At 37.7% G+C, this 17127-nt stretch overlaps 1 protein-coding gene across 2 annotated transcripts in view; it reads left to right on the forward strand.

The window, feature by feature from the left end:
- Atr (ATR serine/threonine kinase) overlaps positions 1–17127 on the forward strand; it is a 115243-nt gene that overhangs the window by 29521 nt on the left and 68595 nt on the right. For both annotated transcript variants that reach the window (XM_038321928.2, XM_038321929.2), the window contains exons 17-21: positions 5319–5411; positions 7234–7364; positions 10549–10692; positions 13572–13665; positions 14991–15116. In XM_038321928.2, coding sequence (XP_038177856.1) covers positions 5319–5411; positions 7234–7364; positions 10549–10692; positions 13572–13665; positions 14991–15116 — 588 coding nt within the window. The remainder of the gene's footprint in view (positions 1–5318; positions 5412–7233; positions 7365–10548; positions 10693–13571; positions 13666–14990; positions 15117–17127) is intronic.

Below are 17127 nucleotides of genomic sequence, written 5' to 3' on the forward strand. Positions count from 1 at the left end.
AAATAAATCCTTCACTTCCTTGGTTAGAGTTACTCCCAGATATCTTATGCTATTTGTGGCTATTGTGAAAGGTGATACTTCTCTGATTTCCCTCTCTGCTTCCTTATCCTTTGTGTATAGGAGGGCGACTGATTTTTTGGAGTTGATCTTGTAGCCTGCCACGTTACTGAAGGAGTTTATTAGCTGTAGGAGTTCTTTGGTGGAGTTTTTGGGGTCGCTTATGTACACTATCATATCATCTGCAAATAACGAAAGTTTAACTTCTTCCTTTCCAAATCGAATCCCCTTGATTCCCTTATGTTGTCTTATTGCTATTGCTAAAACTTCAAGCACTATATTGAAGAGATAAGGAGAGAGTGGACAGCCTTGTCGTGTTCCTGAATTTAGTGGGATAGCCTTGAGTTTCTCTCCGTTTAATTTGATGTTAGCTGTCGGCTTGCTGTAAATAGCTTTTATTATATTTAGGAATGACCCTTGTATCCCTAATCTCTCCAGGATCTTTATCATAAAAGGGTGCTGAATTTTGTCAAATGCTTTTTCAGCATCTAATGAGATGACCATATGGTTTTTTCCTTCAGTTTATTTATATGATGGATTACATTGATAGATTTTTGTATGTTGAACCAGCCCTGCATCTCTGGGATGAAGCCTACTTGATCGTAGTGGATAGTTTTTCTAATGTGTTCTTGGATTCGGTTTGCCAGTATTTTATTGAGAATTTTTGTGTCAATGTTCATGAGTGAGATTGGCCTGTAATTCTCTTTCTTGGTTGAGTCTTTGTGTGGTTTAGGTATCAGGGTAACTGTAGCTTCATAGAAGGAATTTGGGAGTGACTCTTGTGTTTCTATATTATGAAATACCTTAAGGAGTATAGGTATTAGGTCTTCTTGGAAGTTCTGGTAGAATTCCGCATTGAAACCATCTGGTCCTGGGCTCTTTTTGGTAGGGAGGTTTCTGATAACAGTTTCTAATTCTTCGCGACTAACAGGACTATTTAGAGCATTTACCTGGTCCTGGTTCAACTTTGGTATATGTTATTTATCTAAAAAACTGTCCATTTCTTTTACATTTTCCAATTTTGTGGCATACAGGCTTTTGTAGTAAGATCTAATGATTCTCTGAATTTCCTCTGTGTCTGTGCTTATGTCCCCCTTTTCATTTCTAATCTTATTAATTTGCGTGTTCTCCCTCTGCCGTTTGATGAGTTTGGCTAAGGGTTTGTCAGTCTTGTTGATTTTCTCCAAGAACCAGCTTTTTTTTTGTTGTTGTTTTTTGTTTTTTGTTTTTTGTTTTTTTTGGTTTTTCGAGACAGGGTTTCTCTGCAGCTTTTTTAGAGCCTATCCTGGAACTAGCTCTTGTAGACCAGGCTGGCCTCGAACTCACAGAGATCCCCCTGCCTCTGCCTCCCGAGTGCTGGGATTAAAGGCGTGCGCCACCACCGCCCGGCTAAGAACCAGCTTTTTGTTTCATTGATTCTTTGGATTGTTTTCTGTGTTTCTATTTTGTTGATTTCTGCCCTCAGTTTGATTATTTCCAATCTTCTACTTCTCCTAGGTGAGTCTGCTTCTTTTTTTTCCAGAGCTTTCAGGTGTGCTGTTAAGTCACCAATGAGTGCTTTCTCCGTTTTCTTTAAGTGGGCACTTAGTGCTATGAACTTTCCTCTTAGCACTGCTTTCATTGTGTCCCATAGGTTTGAGTATGTTGTGTCTTTGTTTTCATTAAATTCAAGAAAGACTTTAATTTCTTTCTTTATTTCTTCCTTGACTCAGGTGTGGTTCAGTAGTTGATGTTCAGTTTCCATGAGTTTGTGGGCTTTCTGGGGGTAGCATTGTTGTTGATTTCTAATTTTAATCCATGGTGATCCGATAAGACATAGGTGGTTACTAATATTTTTTTGTAACTGTGGAAGTTTGCTTTGTTAACAAAGTATATGGTCAATTTTCGAAAAGGTTCCATGAGCCACAGAGAAGAAGGTATATTCTTTCCTATTTGGGTGGAGTGTTCTATAGATGTCTGTTAAGTCCATTTGGTTCATTACCTCCATTAAGTCTTTCAATTCTCTGTTAGGTTTCTGTCTGATTGACCTGTCCATTGGTGAGAGAGGAGTGTTGAAGTCTCCAACTATTAGTGTGTGTGGTTTGATGGCTGCCTTGAGTTCTAGAAGTGTTTCTTTTACATAAGTGGGAGCTTTTATATTAGGGGCATAGATATTCATGATTGAGACTTCCTTCTGAAGGATTTTTCCTGTTATGAGTATGAAGTGTCCCTTTCCATCTCTTCTGATTGATTTTAGTTTGAAGTCAACTTTGTTGGAAATTAGTATGGCCACACCGGCTTGTTTCTTAGGTCCATTTGCTTAATAAACCTTTTCCCAACCCTTTACTCTGAGTAGGTGTCTGTCTTTGTGGTTGAGGTGTATTTCTTGTAAACAGCAGAATGTTGGATCCTGTTTTCGTATCCAATCTCTTAGCCTGTGCCTTCTTATAGGTGAATTGAGTCCATTGATATTAAGTGATATTAATGACCAGTGGTTGTTAATTCCGGTCATTTTTTTGTAGTAGAGTTTGTGTGTTTCCCTTCTTCTAGTTGTGCTAGTGAAGGGTCGCTAGATGCCTGAGTTATTGTGGGCATTGTTGGACTCCTTGGTTTGTGATTTTCCTTCTATTACTTTCTGCAAGGCTGGATTTGTGGCTACGTATTGTTTAAATCTGTTTTTGTCCTGGAATATCTTGTTTTCTCCATCAATGGTGAATGCAAGCTTTGCTGGGTATAGTAGTCTAGGCTTGCATCCATGTTCCCTTAGTGTCTGTAGCACATCTATCCAAGCTCTTCTGGCTTTCATGGTTTCCACTGAGAAATCAGGTGTAATTCTGATAGGTTTCCCTTTATATGTTAGTTGACCTTTTCCTTTGCAGCTCTTAGTATCTGTTCTTTATTCTGTATGTTTTGTGTTTTGATTATTATATGGCATGGGGAAGCTTTCTTTTGATCCAGTCTATTTGGTGTTCTGTAGGCTTCTTGTACCTTCATAGGAACATCCTTCTTTAGGTTGGGGAAGTTTTCTTCTATAATTTTGTTGAATATGTTTTCTGGGCCTTTGAGTTGTAATTCTTCTCCTTCTACCCCAATTATTCTTAGGTTTGGTCTTTTCATGGTGTCCCAGATTTCCTGGATGTTTTGTGTTAAGAATTTGTTAGATTTGTTTAGTTCTTTAATCTGTGAATTTATTTCCTCTATAGTATCTTCAGAGTCCGAGATTCTTTCTTCCATCTCTTGTATTCGGTTGGAAATACTTGTCTCTGAAGTTTCTGTTCGTTTACTCAGAGTTTCCATTTCCAGTCTTCCCTCAGATTGTGTTTTCTTCATTACCTCCATTTCATTTCTCAGGTCTTGTACTGTTTCCCTTACCTGTTTGATTGCTTTTTTTTGTTTTTCTTGTTTTTCTTGGGTATCTTTGAGAGATTTATTTATTTCGTCTACCTTTTTGTTTGTCATCTCCATTTCTTTCTGGCAGTTTTTTACCTCCTGTTTAAGGTCCTCTATTATTTTCATAAAGTACTGTTTAAGGTCGGTTTCTTCTATATCTTCTGGGCTAGGGTGTTCAATTCTTGTTGTTTCGGGATGTCTGGATTGTGGTGATGTCATGTTGCCTTTCATGTTGTTGGAGGAGCTCCTGCATAGGCGCCTGCCGATCTCTTCCTTCAAAAGGAGCCGGGAGGCGCTTGGTGTCCTAGACCAATCTTTGCTGTGACTGAAACTGGTTGGATCTCCCCAGTGCCAAAGGAGGACCTATTCCTTGCGTCACAATCTGAAGAAGCCCGCACTCCCTTGCAGGAATCCTCAGACCTGCCTGGAGGCCAGAGTCTGACCCCTTTGGGTGGATGGCCTTAGTACAGGAGCAGGACACCTGAAGACACTAGGGAAGGCTTGGGAGAGGCAGGGACTTGAGAAACAAAGACAAGCCTGCAGAGGGAGCTGGGGGGAGGGGGTCTGTGCTCTCTTCCAGGGCAGGTTGCCCCAAGGTCCACACTCACTCACCAGTCCAGGTGGAACTTCAGGGCACAGGATCAGGGATTCCAGGCAGCCCAGGGATGCTGCCCAGACAAAAGGGCCAAGGTGAGGGCAGGGCGGGATGGAATATCACACAGCGAACCTGGCAGCACAATCTGAAGGAGCCTGCACCCCTCCACAGGAATCCTCAGACCTGCCTGGAGGCCAGAGTCTGACCCCTTTGGGTGGATGGCCTTAGTACAGGAGCAGGACACCTGAAGACACTAGGGAAGGCTTGGGAGAGGCAGGGACTTGAGAAACAAAGACAAAAGGGCTTATGTTTATTTTCTTATAACCCTTATCACAACCATATTTATGTGTGGATTTATTCAGTGCCTCCTACTAATTTGCCTTGTATATGCAAGGTAATTATCTTATACACATGATAGAATAGAAACACATATATTTGCTGAATGGCAGATATACATACTAAAGTACTATTTGTCTGGATGCCAGGGACTTTAAAATTAGAATATTTATGTAGATTTGAGTGCCACCTATACCTATATTTTATTTAAGAACATAGACTAGGGGGCTGGAGAAATGGCTCAGAGGTTAAGAGCACTGACTGCTCTTCCAGAGGTCCTGAGTTCAATTCCCAGCAACCACATGGTGGCTCACAACCATTTGTAATGAGATCTGGTGCCCTCTTCTGGCCTGCAAATATACATGCAAGCAGAACACTGTATATGTAATAAATAAATAAATCTTTAAAAAAAAGAACATAGACTAGAACCATATAATTAGGAAATTGTGATTTATTATGCTAAAGTTTAATTTCAGTCTAAATAAGAAATTTACAAAATACATATTATGGAGATGCTATTTAAACCCAATACTTTGCTAATTTAAAAAAATTATTGATGATTTTTAAAAAAAGTTCAAAAACCAAAAGGTGAATTGGAGCTTGAAAAACAAACCCCAGTTTCTTTGCTTGATATGTTTCTGTATGCTAAAAAGACATACAGCATAGATAGCTAACTCCTGCTCACTGTACACTAGTAGAGTCTTCCTCTTCTGCACTTACCAGGTTCTATAACCCCCAAAGAACCTGAATCAGCCGCCTCATAAGTCAGCTTTGCTACCGTGGAACATGTTGCAGTTACCACCTTTCACTAGCTGTTTGTCTTGCTGTTTTATGTGCCTGATACAGTTCATTGGTAGAAAGCTGCCCAGTAGGAGTTCTGTAATAAATCTCTAATTCAGAGGGAAAGAAGAGAGATACTTTATATATAAAACATATAATATCTTTTTTTCCCAATCCATAGGCTGATTATTTGCAACCAAAATTGTTGGGCATTCTGGCCTTTTTTAATATGCAGTTACTGAGCTCCAGTGTTGGCATTGAAGATAAGAAAATGGTAAGTAGTGGTATCTGAAATCAAAGGAGGCTAGAATAAAATTTATATTGAATATTCAGGGAACATAAGTTCTGTTTCTGGTTACAAACATTCAAATATAAAAAGTCATCCTGTAATTTCAGCATGTGCAAGACAGAGGCTGAAAGATATCTGAGAGTTCGATGCCAGCGTGAGCTACATAATGAGCTCTAACCAAGCCTAAGTGTGAGGCTGTCAAAAAAGAGAAGCAACCAAACATTTGATATTTATCACTGAATATCAAATGTTTGTTTTTTAGACATTGTAAAAATAGAAACTGTACCAGCTTTCACTGACGATAACAATTAGGAAATCCAACTTAAACTGGCCTAAAAATTTGTTGGCTCTGTAACTAAATATACAAAGATAATGTAACTTCAGTCGCAGATTGATTCTAGATTCAAAGAACATTCACCCAAGTTAACTTTATGTGTTTGTTGTTATAGCTCAGGGTGCCTTTGAATTTATGGTAGTCTTCCTGCCTCTGCCTCTTGTGTGCTGGGATTATGACGGCCACCTTGTTCATCTAGCTTTATACTTGTCAGGTAATAATAATACTAATGGCTGCAGGCCCATACCATCATGATATCTAACCCAGTGGAAGACATAAAACAGCAGTAACTGAGAGATTGAATATCCATTCTATAATTTAATTTTATGGTTCACCTGGGTCTGATGTTGGTATTTCTGTTTTTAGTGTGCATCTGTGTTAGCATTAGTGTGCAACAGTGCTCATGTAGAGGCCAGGGGACAATATGCGGGAGTTAGTACACTCCTTCCACTATCTGGATCCTAGGGCTAGAACTTAGTTGACAGGCTTGGCAGCAAAGCCTTTGCCTTGGGAGTCATCTTGCTAGCCCAATGGCAGCTTTTATTTTAGTATACTCTTCCCTTCTGGTAACTTTAAGGATCCATGTAAGACATAGAATTTGCTATAAATTTTAAGCCAATGTCTGCTATTTCAGTGTTAACTAGTAAATTTTCAGTAACTTCAATTCCATCTATATGGCTTCCTAAAACATTTATGCCAAATGAGAGAATAAATGACTTTAAGGAAAGTGGAATTTTTATGCTATAAACTATAAAGCGCTTACATGTTTAGATACATGTGTTGGCTAGTTTTATGTCAACTTGACACAAAGTAGAATCATTGGAGAGGAGAGAGCCTCAATTTAGAAAATACCTTCAAAAGATCAGGCTGTAGGCAAGCCTGTAGGGCATTTTCTTAATTAGTGATCCATGAGGGAGGGCCCAGCCCATTGTGATTAGGGCCATCCCTAGGGCTTTGTGGTCCTGGGTGCTATAGAAAGAGCAAGCCATGAGGAGCAAGTCAGAAAGAAGCACCCCTCCATGGCCTCTGCATCAGAACCTGCCTCCAGGTACCTGCCCTGTTTTGAGTTACTGTCCTGACTCCCTTCAGTGATGTGGAAGCATAAGCCAAATATACCCTTTCCTCCTAAATTGCTTTTGAACATGGTGTGTTTCAACACAGAAATAGTAACTTCTAAGTACATACATAAGATTGATTGGAGACTTTCTTTACTCATTCATTAGAACCTAGAACTATTGATGCAGTCCTCATTCTGTTTCTATTCTAAGTATATCCAGTATAACAAAATAAATATCTTTTTTTATTTATTGTGTTAAATAAATTTTATTGTGTTAAATTCAGAAAATCTTGAATTTATGATCATTAAAACCATTATTGTCCATTATGAAACATTCTGTTTAAATTTTATAAATAACTTTTAAGTTCTGGCGTCTTGTTTATAAGTTCTGTTTTTAACTACTAATTTTTTTGTAGGCCTTGAGTAGTTTGATGTCTTTGATGAAGTTGATGGGACCCAAACATGTTAGTTCTGTGAGAGTAAAAATGATGACCACACTGAGAACTGGCCTTAGATTCAAGGATGATTTTCCTGAATTATGTTGCAGGTAAGTGACTGTCTTAGTTGATATGTTATCTTGTATTTCTAAGAAACACTAATGAGTTCTTACTACAGACTGATCTGGTGGGAACATTTTTAATTGAGGTGCTTTCTTCCTAAATAACTATAGTTTATGCATCAAGTTGACATTAAACTAGCCAGTACAGTTGACCCCTTGTTAACTTGACACACAAACACATCAATTGTTAAGTCATAGCCTTTCTTTTCTTGTTCATCCCCAAGATGGTATGGTTAATGTCACATATAAAACAGTCTAACTTTTTAAAAGTTCCAGTCTTTAAAATTCCAATTTTAAAATTTAAATTCTAACTTTAAAAGTTTAATTTCTGTAAAACGTTTAAATCTCTCTAAAATTCCAAAGTCTCTTAACAGTGGGCTTCTATAAAATCAAAAATAAGTTACATACTATGTACAGTCACAATCTGAACAAATCAAAGCCAAATTCCCAACAGTATAAATAACTCAGTATCCAGTGTCCAGCCTTAACTCATGCTCTTCTGTGCTCCGAGTAGTTTAGACAGTCATTCTCCCCTGTCTCTGTCATTCACAACATTTTCACCTTTTCATCTTTGATCTGGTCGGCTCCACTTTACAGTTGCTGTTGTCCTCGTAATTGTCCATGGTACTGACAGCCCCGCCCTAAAGATGCTGGGTCTCTGCTGCAATGGACTGCGCTTTCACTAGTCGCCTCTCCTGGGCTCTCTTCAGGATCCTAACCCTGCCACATGGGGTCTCCAGTGACTCCTGTATTCCTTTAGAACAAGTGCTCATGGGTGACTCTTTCACTACCCAAGTTCAGCTGCCAGCATGAGATGCATCCTTGAACCCTTTGGATCACAGGTTATTTGTGCTGGCCCTAAGGAAATATTCCCAGATTTATGATCTTCAAGGGTGCTTATCTTTGTTTTATTCAGTGCTAATTTCTCAGCTCCAACTAACCAGAATTAGTTGAACCTGTTATTAAACAAAGGTTTCACTTCAGTGGTGCTTGTCTCTTCTTATAGTGGATTCTTAAGTCCCAGCTGACCAGAGCTACAGATTCTTAACTCAAAATATCAAACAGTCTCAGTAAGTGAGGCCTCCTTCATCTGCATTGTTCTCAGTGTACTTACCTTCCAAGCTCCCACAGAACTCTGTACTCTGAGCACTCAACAGCTTTCCATCCCAAAGCTCAAATGTCACCACGCTCCTCCCATGCCATGATTCTGGTACCATTTAGAATTTCTGTTGTTGTAATAAAACAACAGTTGTTTATTTCAGCTTTTAATTCTCAGGTTAGAGTCTAACAGTGAAGTCAGGGCTGGAACTCAAGCAAAGCAGGAAGTTGGAGGTGGAAACTGACACAGAAGTCATAGAGGAATACTGCTTATTAGATTACTTCTTATAGCTTGCTTGGTGTACTTTCTTATACTGTCCAGAACCACTCACCTTGGGGTGGTACAACCCCATTTGGAATGGCCCCACACACATCAATCAAGAAAGTGTAACTGTAGGCTTCTATACAGGCTGATGTCTTGGGAACATTTTCTCAATTGTGATTACCTCTTCTCAAATAACTGTAGCTTGTATCAAATTGACATAAAACTAGCCAGCATACTTCACCCAGCTCTTTCATCTTCCATAGTTCCTAGGCTAGCCTGGAATTTTCTGTGCCGGCAGAGCTGGAATTATAAGGGATAACACCACATCTGTCTTTGTTTTCTTGTGGCCATACTGCTACCTTGGGTTTCTAGTTTCTGGAATTATGGGCCTGGACCAATATACCAGTCTTTAATTTTATTTGTTTGTTTGTTTGTTTTAAGCAGAGTGTAACCCAGGCTGGCCTCAAGTTTAACTTGATGTAGATAGTGATGACCTTAACTCCTGATGTACCTGCCTTTCGGGAAGGATAACAGACGTGCACCACCAGGCCCAGTTATCCCTCTTTTTAAAAGCATAGCTAGTTCTTGATTTACAGGAGTGGGGAGAGATAGTGACATTGTGATAAACACATTGTAAGTTGAAAATATCACAAATTGGAGCTTTTTTGTATGTTTTTGAGACACTGTCCTGCTGTGTAGCCTAAGCTGTTCCAGAACTCAACAGTCTTCCTACCTCAGCCTCCCAAGTATTGAAATTATAGGTATTCACCAGCAAGCTGGGGCTGAAAATACATTTTTAATGTACCCAACCTACCGCACACTATAGCCTAATGTAGCCCGGCTCAGAACACTTAAAATAGCTTTCAGTTGGCCAAAGTTATAACAAAAAGTGTTGAGTATCTCATGTAGTCTATTCAACACAGAAGTATGCTATTAAGTACAATATCCATTGTTCTCCCCATGGTAATATGAAACCTTTGACTAGAAACTGTGGGTTGCTATCACTGGCCGGTATCACAGGGAAAAATTGTGCTATATTATTAGTTTATGGAAAGATGAGATTTCACTTCCACTTTTAATTTTTTTTGAGCCTCTAACATAGCCCAGGTGTTCTTGAACTCTGTTATTCTACAAGTGCTGAGATTAGAGATATGCATCACCACATCAACAGTTTCTTCTAAATGTATATACAGCATTGTGAAGTTAAAAAATCTTTTTAAGTTGTATTATCCTTATGGATTATCTGTGTATGCAAATGTATAAATACCTAACATTCAAGTTTTCTTTTTAAATGATCTTGTCCCAAAATACTATTTTCACCTTGGTTTTTGTTTGTTTAGTGTTTTTAAGTTTTGTTTGACTTACTTAGAGATCATTTTATGTCTGTGTGTTTGTATATATAAACTTATTATTCATTCATTCATCCATTTATTCATTCATCCATTTATTCATTTATTCATTCATTTATTTATTTATTTATTTATTTATTTATTTATTTATTTATTTATTTTGGTTTTTTGAGACAGGGTTTCTCTGTAGCTTTGGAGCCTGTCCTGAAACTAGCTCTTCTAGACCAGGCTAGCCTCGAACTCACAGAGATCCACTTGCCTCTGCCTCCTCAGTGCTGGGATTAAAGGTATGCACCACCACCGCCTGGATCACATTGATCTTTATATCATAAACGACTTTAATCTCTTGTATGTATATGACTATATCTATATCTATATATCATTATTCAGCTAACAGCTAATTGATGCTATTTTACAAATATAAAAATATTATTTGAATTAATTTTTGTTTTTCACTTAGAGCATGGGACTGCTTTGTTCGTTGCCTGGATCATGTTTACCTGGGGCCCCTGCTCAGTCATGTCATAGTAGCTTTGTTACCTCTCATACACATGCAGCCAAGAGAAACTGCTGCTATCTTTCACTACCTCATCATTGAAAACAGGTATTGTAACTGAAATTAACCATAAAATAGTTATTTGTGTTCATAGACTCTTAGAAACCAGAAGTGACATTGGGTATCTTCCTCAATAATTCTCTATCTTATTTTTGTTGTTGTTTTTGTTGTTTGTTTGATTATTTGAAATAGGGTCTCACTATGTAGCTCTGGCTTTTCTGGAACTCACTTCATAGATCTGGATGGCCACACGCTCACAGAGATCTGCCTGCTTCTGCGTCTGAGTGCTAGGATTAAATGGCACCACCTTATTTTTTGAGATAAAGTGGCTTTTAAAACCTGACTGATTTGTGTAGTCTAGCTAGTCAGCAGAGCCTCAAGGATCCTGCTCTTTGCTTCTTTGGCACTGGGATTGCAGGAATGCTTTTCTGTGGTTACTGGGGATCCCATCAGGTCGTCATGCTTACACACCAAGTGCTTTTCAAATAATCAAGCTCTCCAACCCTAAAATATTCTCAAATATATTTTTATGTCTCAAAGTATCGGTATTATTTTGATAGTATGGAGTTACTATTTTAAAATATAGAGTCCTTGAATAAATTAAAATTAGTATGTAATTACTACTACATATGGAATTTTAGTGGGTGTTGTTTCTATTATAAATGTTTGAAACTCATTGGCTAATAGATCAGAAATTAAATTTTTTTCACTGATTTTCAGCTGGTAAAGGTAATTTTACCTTTCTTCTTAACTAAGTCAGGTACCCTGAGGAAGGTTAGCAGGGATACTTATCACTTTCTGCACTACACCTTATTACTTGGAATTCCTTATTGTTTCATTGCATCAACCTTTAAATCAGCCTCCCCTACTTTAGACTTTTTTTTTCATTTCTGTTACTTTAAAAAAACATTTCTTTAAATGTATTATTTCAACATGTTCTCTGGTTCTCTATCTTCTAACTATTGAATTGCAAATTGGTTAGCTTGACCTTTAAAGCTGGACACATTTTATTGCTTAAAATTTTTTTCTACTGATTTTCCAGTCCCACTGATTACTATAGCAGGAGGCCGTAGCAAATGTGGACTAGTGACAGAAGAGATCACACTTTATCCACACTTAAATTTTCACTAAGGCTGCTTCTTAACCTAAAATATTTTCCAACACATTTGTAAGCTTTTTTTCCTGTTAGTTAACTAATTCTTCTGAAAAGTTAGGATTTAAGTACTACATGCCTGCCCACCCATATGTTGTTGCCATTCCTTTAAATTATTTTGGTAACCATTCAGGCATGAAACAGAGAAGATTAATATCTTTTTATTCATTGAAAATACTTTTCATGGTTTTATTTTAGTTTTCTACATGCTAAAACAATGAAATCACTAGCATCACTTTTCACATCTCTTCAGTTTTTATACAAATATTCAAATGCTTATTGTTATAGATGGTAGAATAATTTTTCTGACGTTTTCGTGTCATAAGAAAAGTTGTCTTGGGGGCTGGAGAAATGGCTCAGAGGTTAAGAGCACTGACTGCTTTTCCAGAGGTCCTGAGTTCAATTCTCAGCAACCACATGGTGGCTCACAGCCATCTGTAATGAGGTCTGGTGCCTTCTTGTGGCATGCAAGCATACATAGAAGGAAAGTTGTATACATAATAAATAAATAAATCTTTTAAAAAAAAAGTTGTCTTCCACTTGGAACCTGGTAGACCCTCACCTCCTGAGTGAACGAATTTTCCTGGGTTTATTTATTGTTTCGTCCCATATCTAGCATGGGACTTAGCACCCAGTAGCACACATGCCAGCTATTTCTCATTTTTTATACATTAATAAAGACTAGAATTAAAAATGTATTCAAACCTAGAAAAATTTTTATTATAATTTAAGCAACTAATAGAGCATCAATAAGGACTATTTGCATATTTTCCTCTAAAAAAATCTTTATGTAAATTTGTATTTGGGGATTAATTTCTTTTACTTTCTGCTATTAAAGATCACTCCAAATGATCTTTAGAAACAGGGAACTCGGGACTGGAGAGATGGTTCAGCATTTGGGAGAACTGACTGTTCTTTTAGAGGATCTGAGTTCAATTCCCAGCACACACGTGACAGCTCACAACTATTTGTAACTCCAAGATCTGATATCTTACATAGAGATATATCCACACCAGTGCACATAAAATAAAAATAAACAAATAAATTATTTTTTAAAAAAAGAAACAGGGAACTCCTTTATTTACTCATAATTTTGTAGTTTAGGCTGAGTACAGCTTGTTATTTCTTCTGTTGGTCTTATCAGAAATCACTGGTATGGCCACCTTCTAGCCAAATGTGGCCTCCTTGTCCATGTAATGTCAGAGCTCTTTTCTCTATGTGTCTTGTCCATGTTGATAGACATAGTTCTTGCATGGTGACTCGGTATTTTTCTGAGCACAAAAGTTGAAACTGCCAGGCCTAAGCTCTTTCCTATCCACAGCATATCGTCTCCTGCATCCATTTAGCAATAAAGGAATTCTTGTACCTTTCCTGGGTTAAAGAATAAGGGGTAATAAGTGCATACTGAAAAGCATATTTTATTGTGGGCCACTGATGTGACAGACTAACAAGGATAATTTTTTTTTTGTCTGTGGTTATTTGCCATTAAATATTTTAATTTATTTGTTTAATTTATTTAATTTTTAATACTAGGGATTGAGTCCAGACATTCTGCATGCTAAGCAATCGCTTTACCACTCACTGACTTATTCCTAGTACAATTGCTTAATTAGTTGTAATTTTTTAATTGTTAATTTACCTGGGACTCTAGATAAGTCCAGAAAGATTATTTTGAAGTGAATAAACACAATGAACTTTTAAGTATGACTTTTATTAGCTTTACCTTCAACTTTTGCTTTACATTCATAGTCTTGCAAATCTTTCTAACTATTAGGGATGCTGTGCAAGATTTTCTTCATGAAATATATTTTTTGCCTGATCATCCAGAATTAGAAAAGATAAAAGCAGTTCTCCAGGAATATAGAAAGGTATTTCATTTCTTTACTTATGGTATGGAAGATCTTAAATATAAAATTGCCCCTGACTTCTAGTATACATAAAAATAGATCCTTCACAGTCAAAGCTGGGTGTGGTAGCTCCTGCACTTGGGAGGCAGGGGCGGGCAAATCTCTGTGAGTTCAAGGCCAGTCTGGTCTACAGAGTGAGTCCCAGGACAGCCAAGGCTACATAGAGAAAACCTGTCTCCAAAAAAAGAAATGAATAAAGAAAAGGAAGGAAGGAAGGAGGGAGGGAGGGATGGAGGGAGAGAGGGAGGGAAGGATGGAGGGAGGGAGGGAGGGAGAGGGTGAGGGGAAGTGAAATAGTTCTTTTTCTGATTTTGCTGTTAGGTCGGGGGAGGGAGCAAGCCTATATAATCTTGGGTTGGATTGATATCGTTACCATGAATCCATGACTGGGGGAAGTCGCCCCACCCCACCCCCCTTTGGATTTTCTCAAGACAGGGTTTCTCTAGCTTTGGAGTTTGTCCTGGAACTCACTCTGTAGGCCAGGCTGGCTGCAAACTCATAGAGATCCACCTGTCTCTCCTCGAGTGCTAGGATTAAAGGCATGCACCACCACCATCTGGCTGGGCAGTTTTATCATTTAAAAAAATTATTTTATATTATTTTGAAACAGTCTCTGAGGCTGTCTTCAAATACACTATGTAGCTGAAGCTGGTCTTGAATACTTCATCTACTTGCCTAGCATTCCAAATGCTGGAATTAAAGTCATGTGCCACTACCACATCCTATTTAGGTGAGAGACACATTAGCATTAAATAGAAGCCACCCTCTCTCCATTCCTGAGGGGAAAATGTGATATGATTCCAGTTACATTGTGCTACAAATCATAGTATCACTGTGTCAGATCTAAGTAGTTCTTGAGCATCTTGAAATCTTACAAACTTTATGAAATTATGAAAATACAGTGATTTCATAGAATTTGAAGATAGAAACTAGAGTACTTTGAGTTGTGAAAGGATTGAGTGAATTATGTACAGAGTTCACAGACCTGGTTCACGGTCATTATGTAACCTGTGTAAATTAGGGAAAGCTTATACTTATTTTCAAAAAGCACCTATTTTAGATACATTTTTATTTAATTGGGAGAAAATCTCTAGTTCTAAAGATGTTAGACTAAAAATAATTTCTCCTAAAAAATACTGATGACATAGACTTTGCAAAGAAAGGGATGGAAAAACTTTTAGTTGGGTTATGGTTTAGCTGTTTTAATAGTAACTGTTACATAGAAAACACAGTTTCAGAGGTTGTTAGGATAGTTTATAAAGTCTGTCTTTCTGTTCTTTGTCTAGGAGACTTCTGAGAGTACTGATCTTCAAACCACCCTTCAGCTGTCCATGAAAGCAATTCAACACGAAAATGTAGATGTTCGTATTCATGCTCTTACCAGCTTGAAGGAAACCTTATATAAAAATCAGGTATGCTAAAGCAATATAATTCAAAAAAAGTGTTGGGAACTTAAAGAAAAGAGGATAGATTAACATTTTTGCCTGAAAACTCTAAAACTTTGTTGGAATTAGTTTTTTTTTTTATTTTACCTAAACTGTCAGATCTGAGTGAAAAAGGAGTAATGCATAAGATAGACAGATGTTTGTTAGCTTCAGTCTCAAAACTGCAGACTATTCTTTGTTGAAGGGTTCTGATTTCATAGTTGTACTTTAGACTACTGCATCTTGAATTTTAAAATATTGTTTTTATTTATCGTGTGGTATTTGTGGTGTATTCTCATGTGTGCAGGTGTCTTTATCACCCTCCTCCTTTACGATGGTCCCTCACTGACCTGGAAGCTCACTGTTTAGGCTAGGTTGACTGACTACTGAACTTCTAGAATTCTCCTATCTCTCTTTCCCAGTTTCCAGCCATACACAACCATGTCCCACTTTTTCAAGTGTGTGTTAGATGTTTGAACGCAGGTCCTCATGCTTGTACAGTAAACTCTCTTCACTCACTGGCCCATCTTCCCAGCCTTGATGACTTCATCATTTTAAGTAAGGATTTGAGTGTATATCAGTTTGTGAATCTTCTTATGTAACTACCTCATTGATATCTGTCATATGAAATGTCAATTTTATTATTTTATTGTTGGACAGAGCTAACTTTATTAGTTTTTGTTTATTTAATTTTGAGTAGTTCAAGCTAGCCTCAAACTCTGAGCAGAGCCAAAGATAGCCTTGAACTCAAGATTTTCTTGCCTTAGCTTTTTGTTCGTTTGTTTTTTGAGACAGGGTTTCTCTGTAGCTTTGGAGCCTGTCCTGGAATGACCAGGCTGACCTCGAACTCACAGAGATCTGCCTGTCTCTGCCTCCCAAGTGCTGGCATTAAAGGCATGAGCCACCACCACTCAACTTTGCCTCTGCTTCTTGAGTGAGAGAATTACAGGCTTATACCACCATATCAACATTTCTTTCTCTCTTTCCTTTTTCTCTGCTTCCATCCTTCTCTCTGTTCCTTCTATATTTCTAGTTGTAATGCTCATATTAAAGGGATCTTTTGGGGCAAATTCCAGAAGAATAAAAAGATTGTAAGAAACTCAAATTAACCTTGGTGGGATGCAGAATTCTATTTAAAAGTCATTATTTTAAAGAATTCATTGAAAATGAAATGCTAGAGACTTCCAGATTGTTCTGGAATAAAGATGAATGCCTGAATCAACTCTCAATCTCTCCAACATCAAAAGAATCAACAAGGAGAGCACATTAATCCTAGTATGCTATCCACCCCTTCAGTATAGTTACAAGATAGGATCCTGAGAATTGGAGATTCTGAACAGTGTGTATAAAGAGAAGTAGGACCAGATCTAGAACTTCACTCCCAGTGTAACAACACTGGCAATGGTTTCTGGGTACTGGCTACAGAGAAGATACTGGAAAGTATATAGATGCTAAGGTCTCAGACAGTCATCATCTTTGGGAGAAGTAAAAGAATAGGGAGGAGGAGAAAAACATGCTTTGAAGACCTTGTTATAAACAGAAAGAAGAAAGGTAGGGCGAAGACTTAAAAGTCTTATAGAAATTTATCAAATCATACCTCTGATACCAAAAAGAGAAAATAAAATGGTGCTTTATTTTTAAACAATTAACTATACTATGCTGGTATAGGTGTTTATTTATAAAATAAAAATCTTAAAGCCATTACAGAATGCTTATTGTTAGAGCCTATATGGAGGATTCATAATACGAATAGAAAAATTACATATAAGAAAGCTGAGTGTTAGCTAGGCAGTGGTGGTGCATGCCTTTAATCTAGCATTCAGGAGGCAGAGGCAGATGGATTTCTGTTAGTTCAAGACTGCCACCAGGTCTACAAAGCAAGTTCCAGGACAACCAAAGCTAAACAGTGAAACCTTATCTCAAAAAAAAAGAAAAGAAAAAAAAGGAAGGGGAGCTGGGTGTAGTGGTGCATGTCTTTAATAATCCCAGCATTAAGGAG

The sequence above is a fragment of the Arvicola amphibius genome, chromosome 3, assembly GCF_903992535.2.
Source record: "Arvicola amphibius chromosome 3, mArvAmp1.2, whole genome shotgun sequence".
NCBI lineage: Eukaryota > Metazoa > Chordata > Mammalia > Rodentia > Cricetidae > Arvicola > Arvicola amphibius.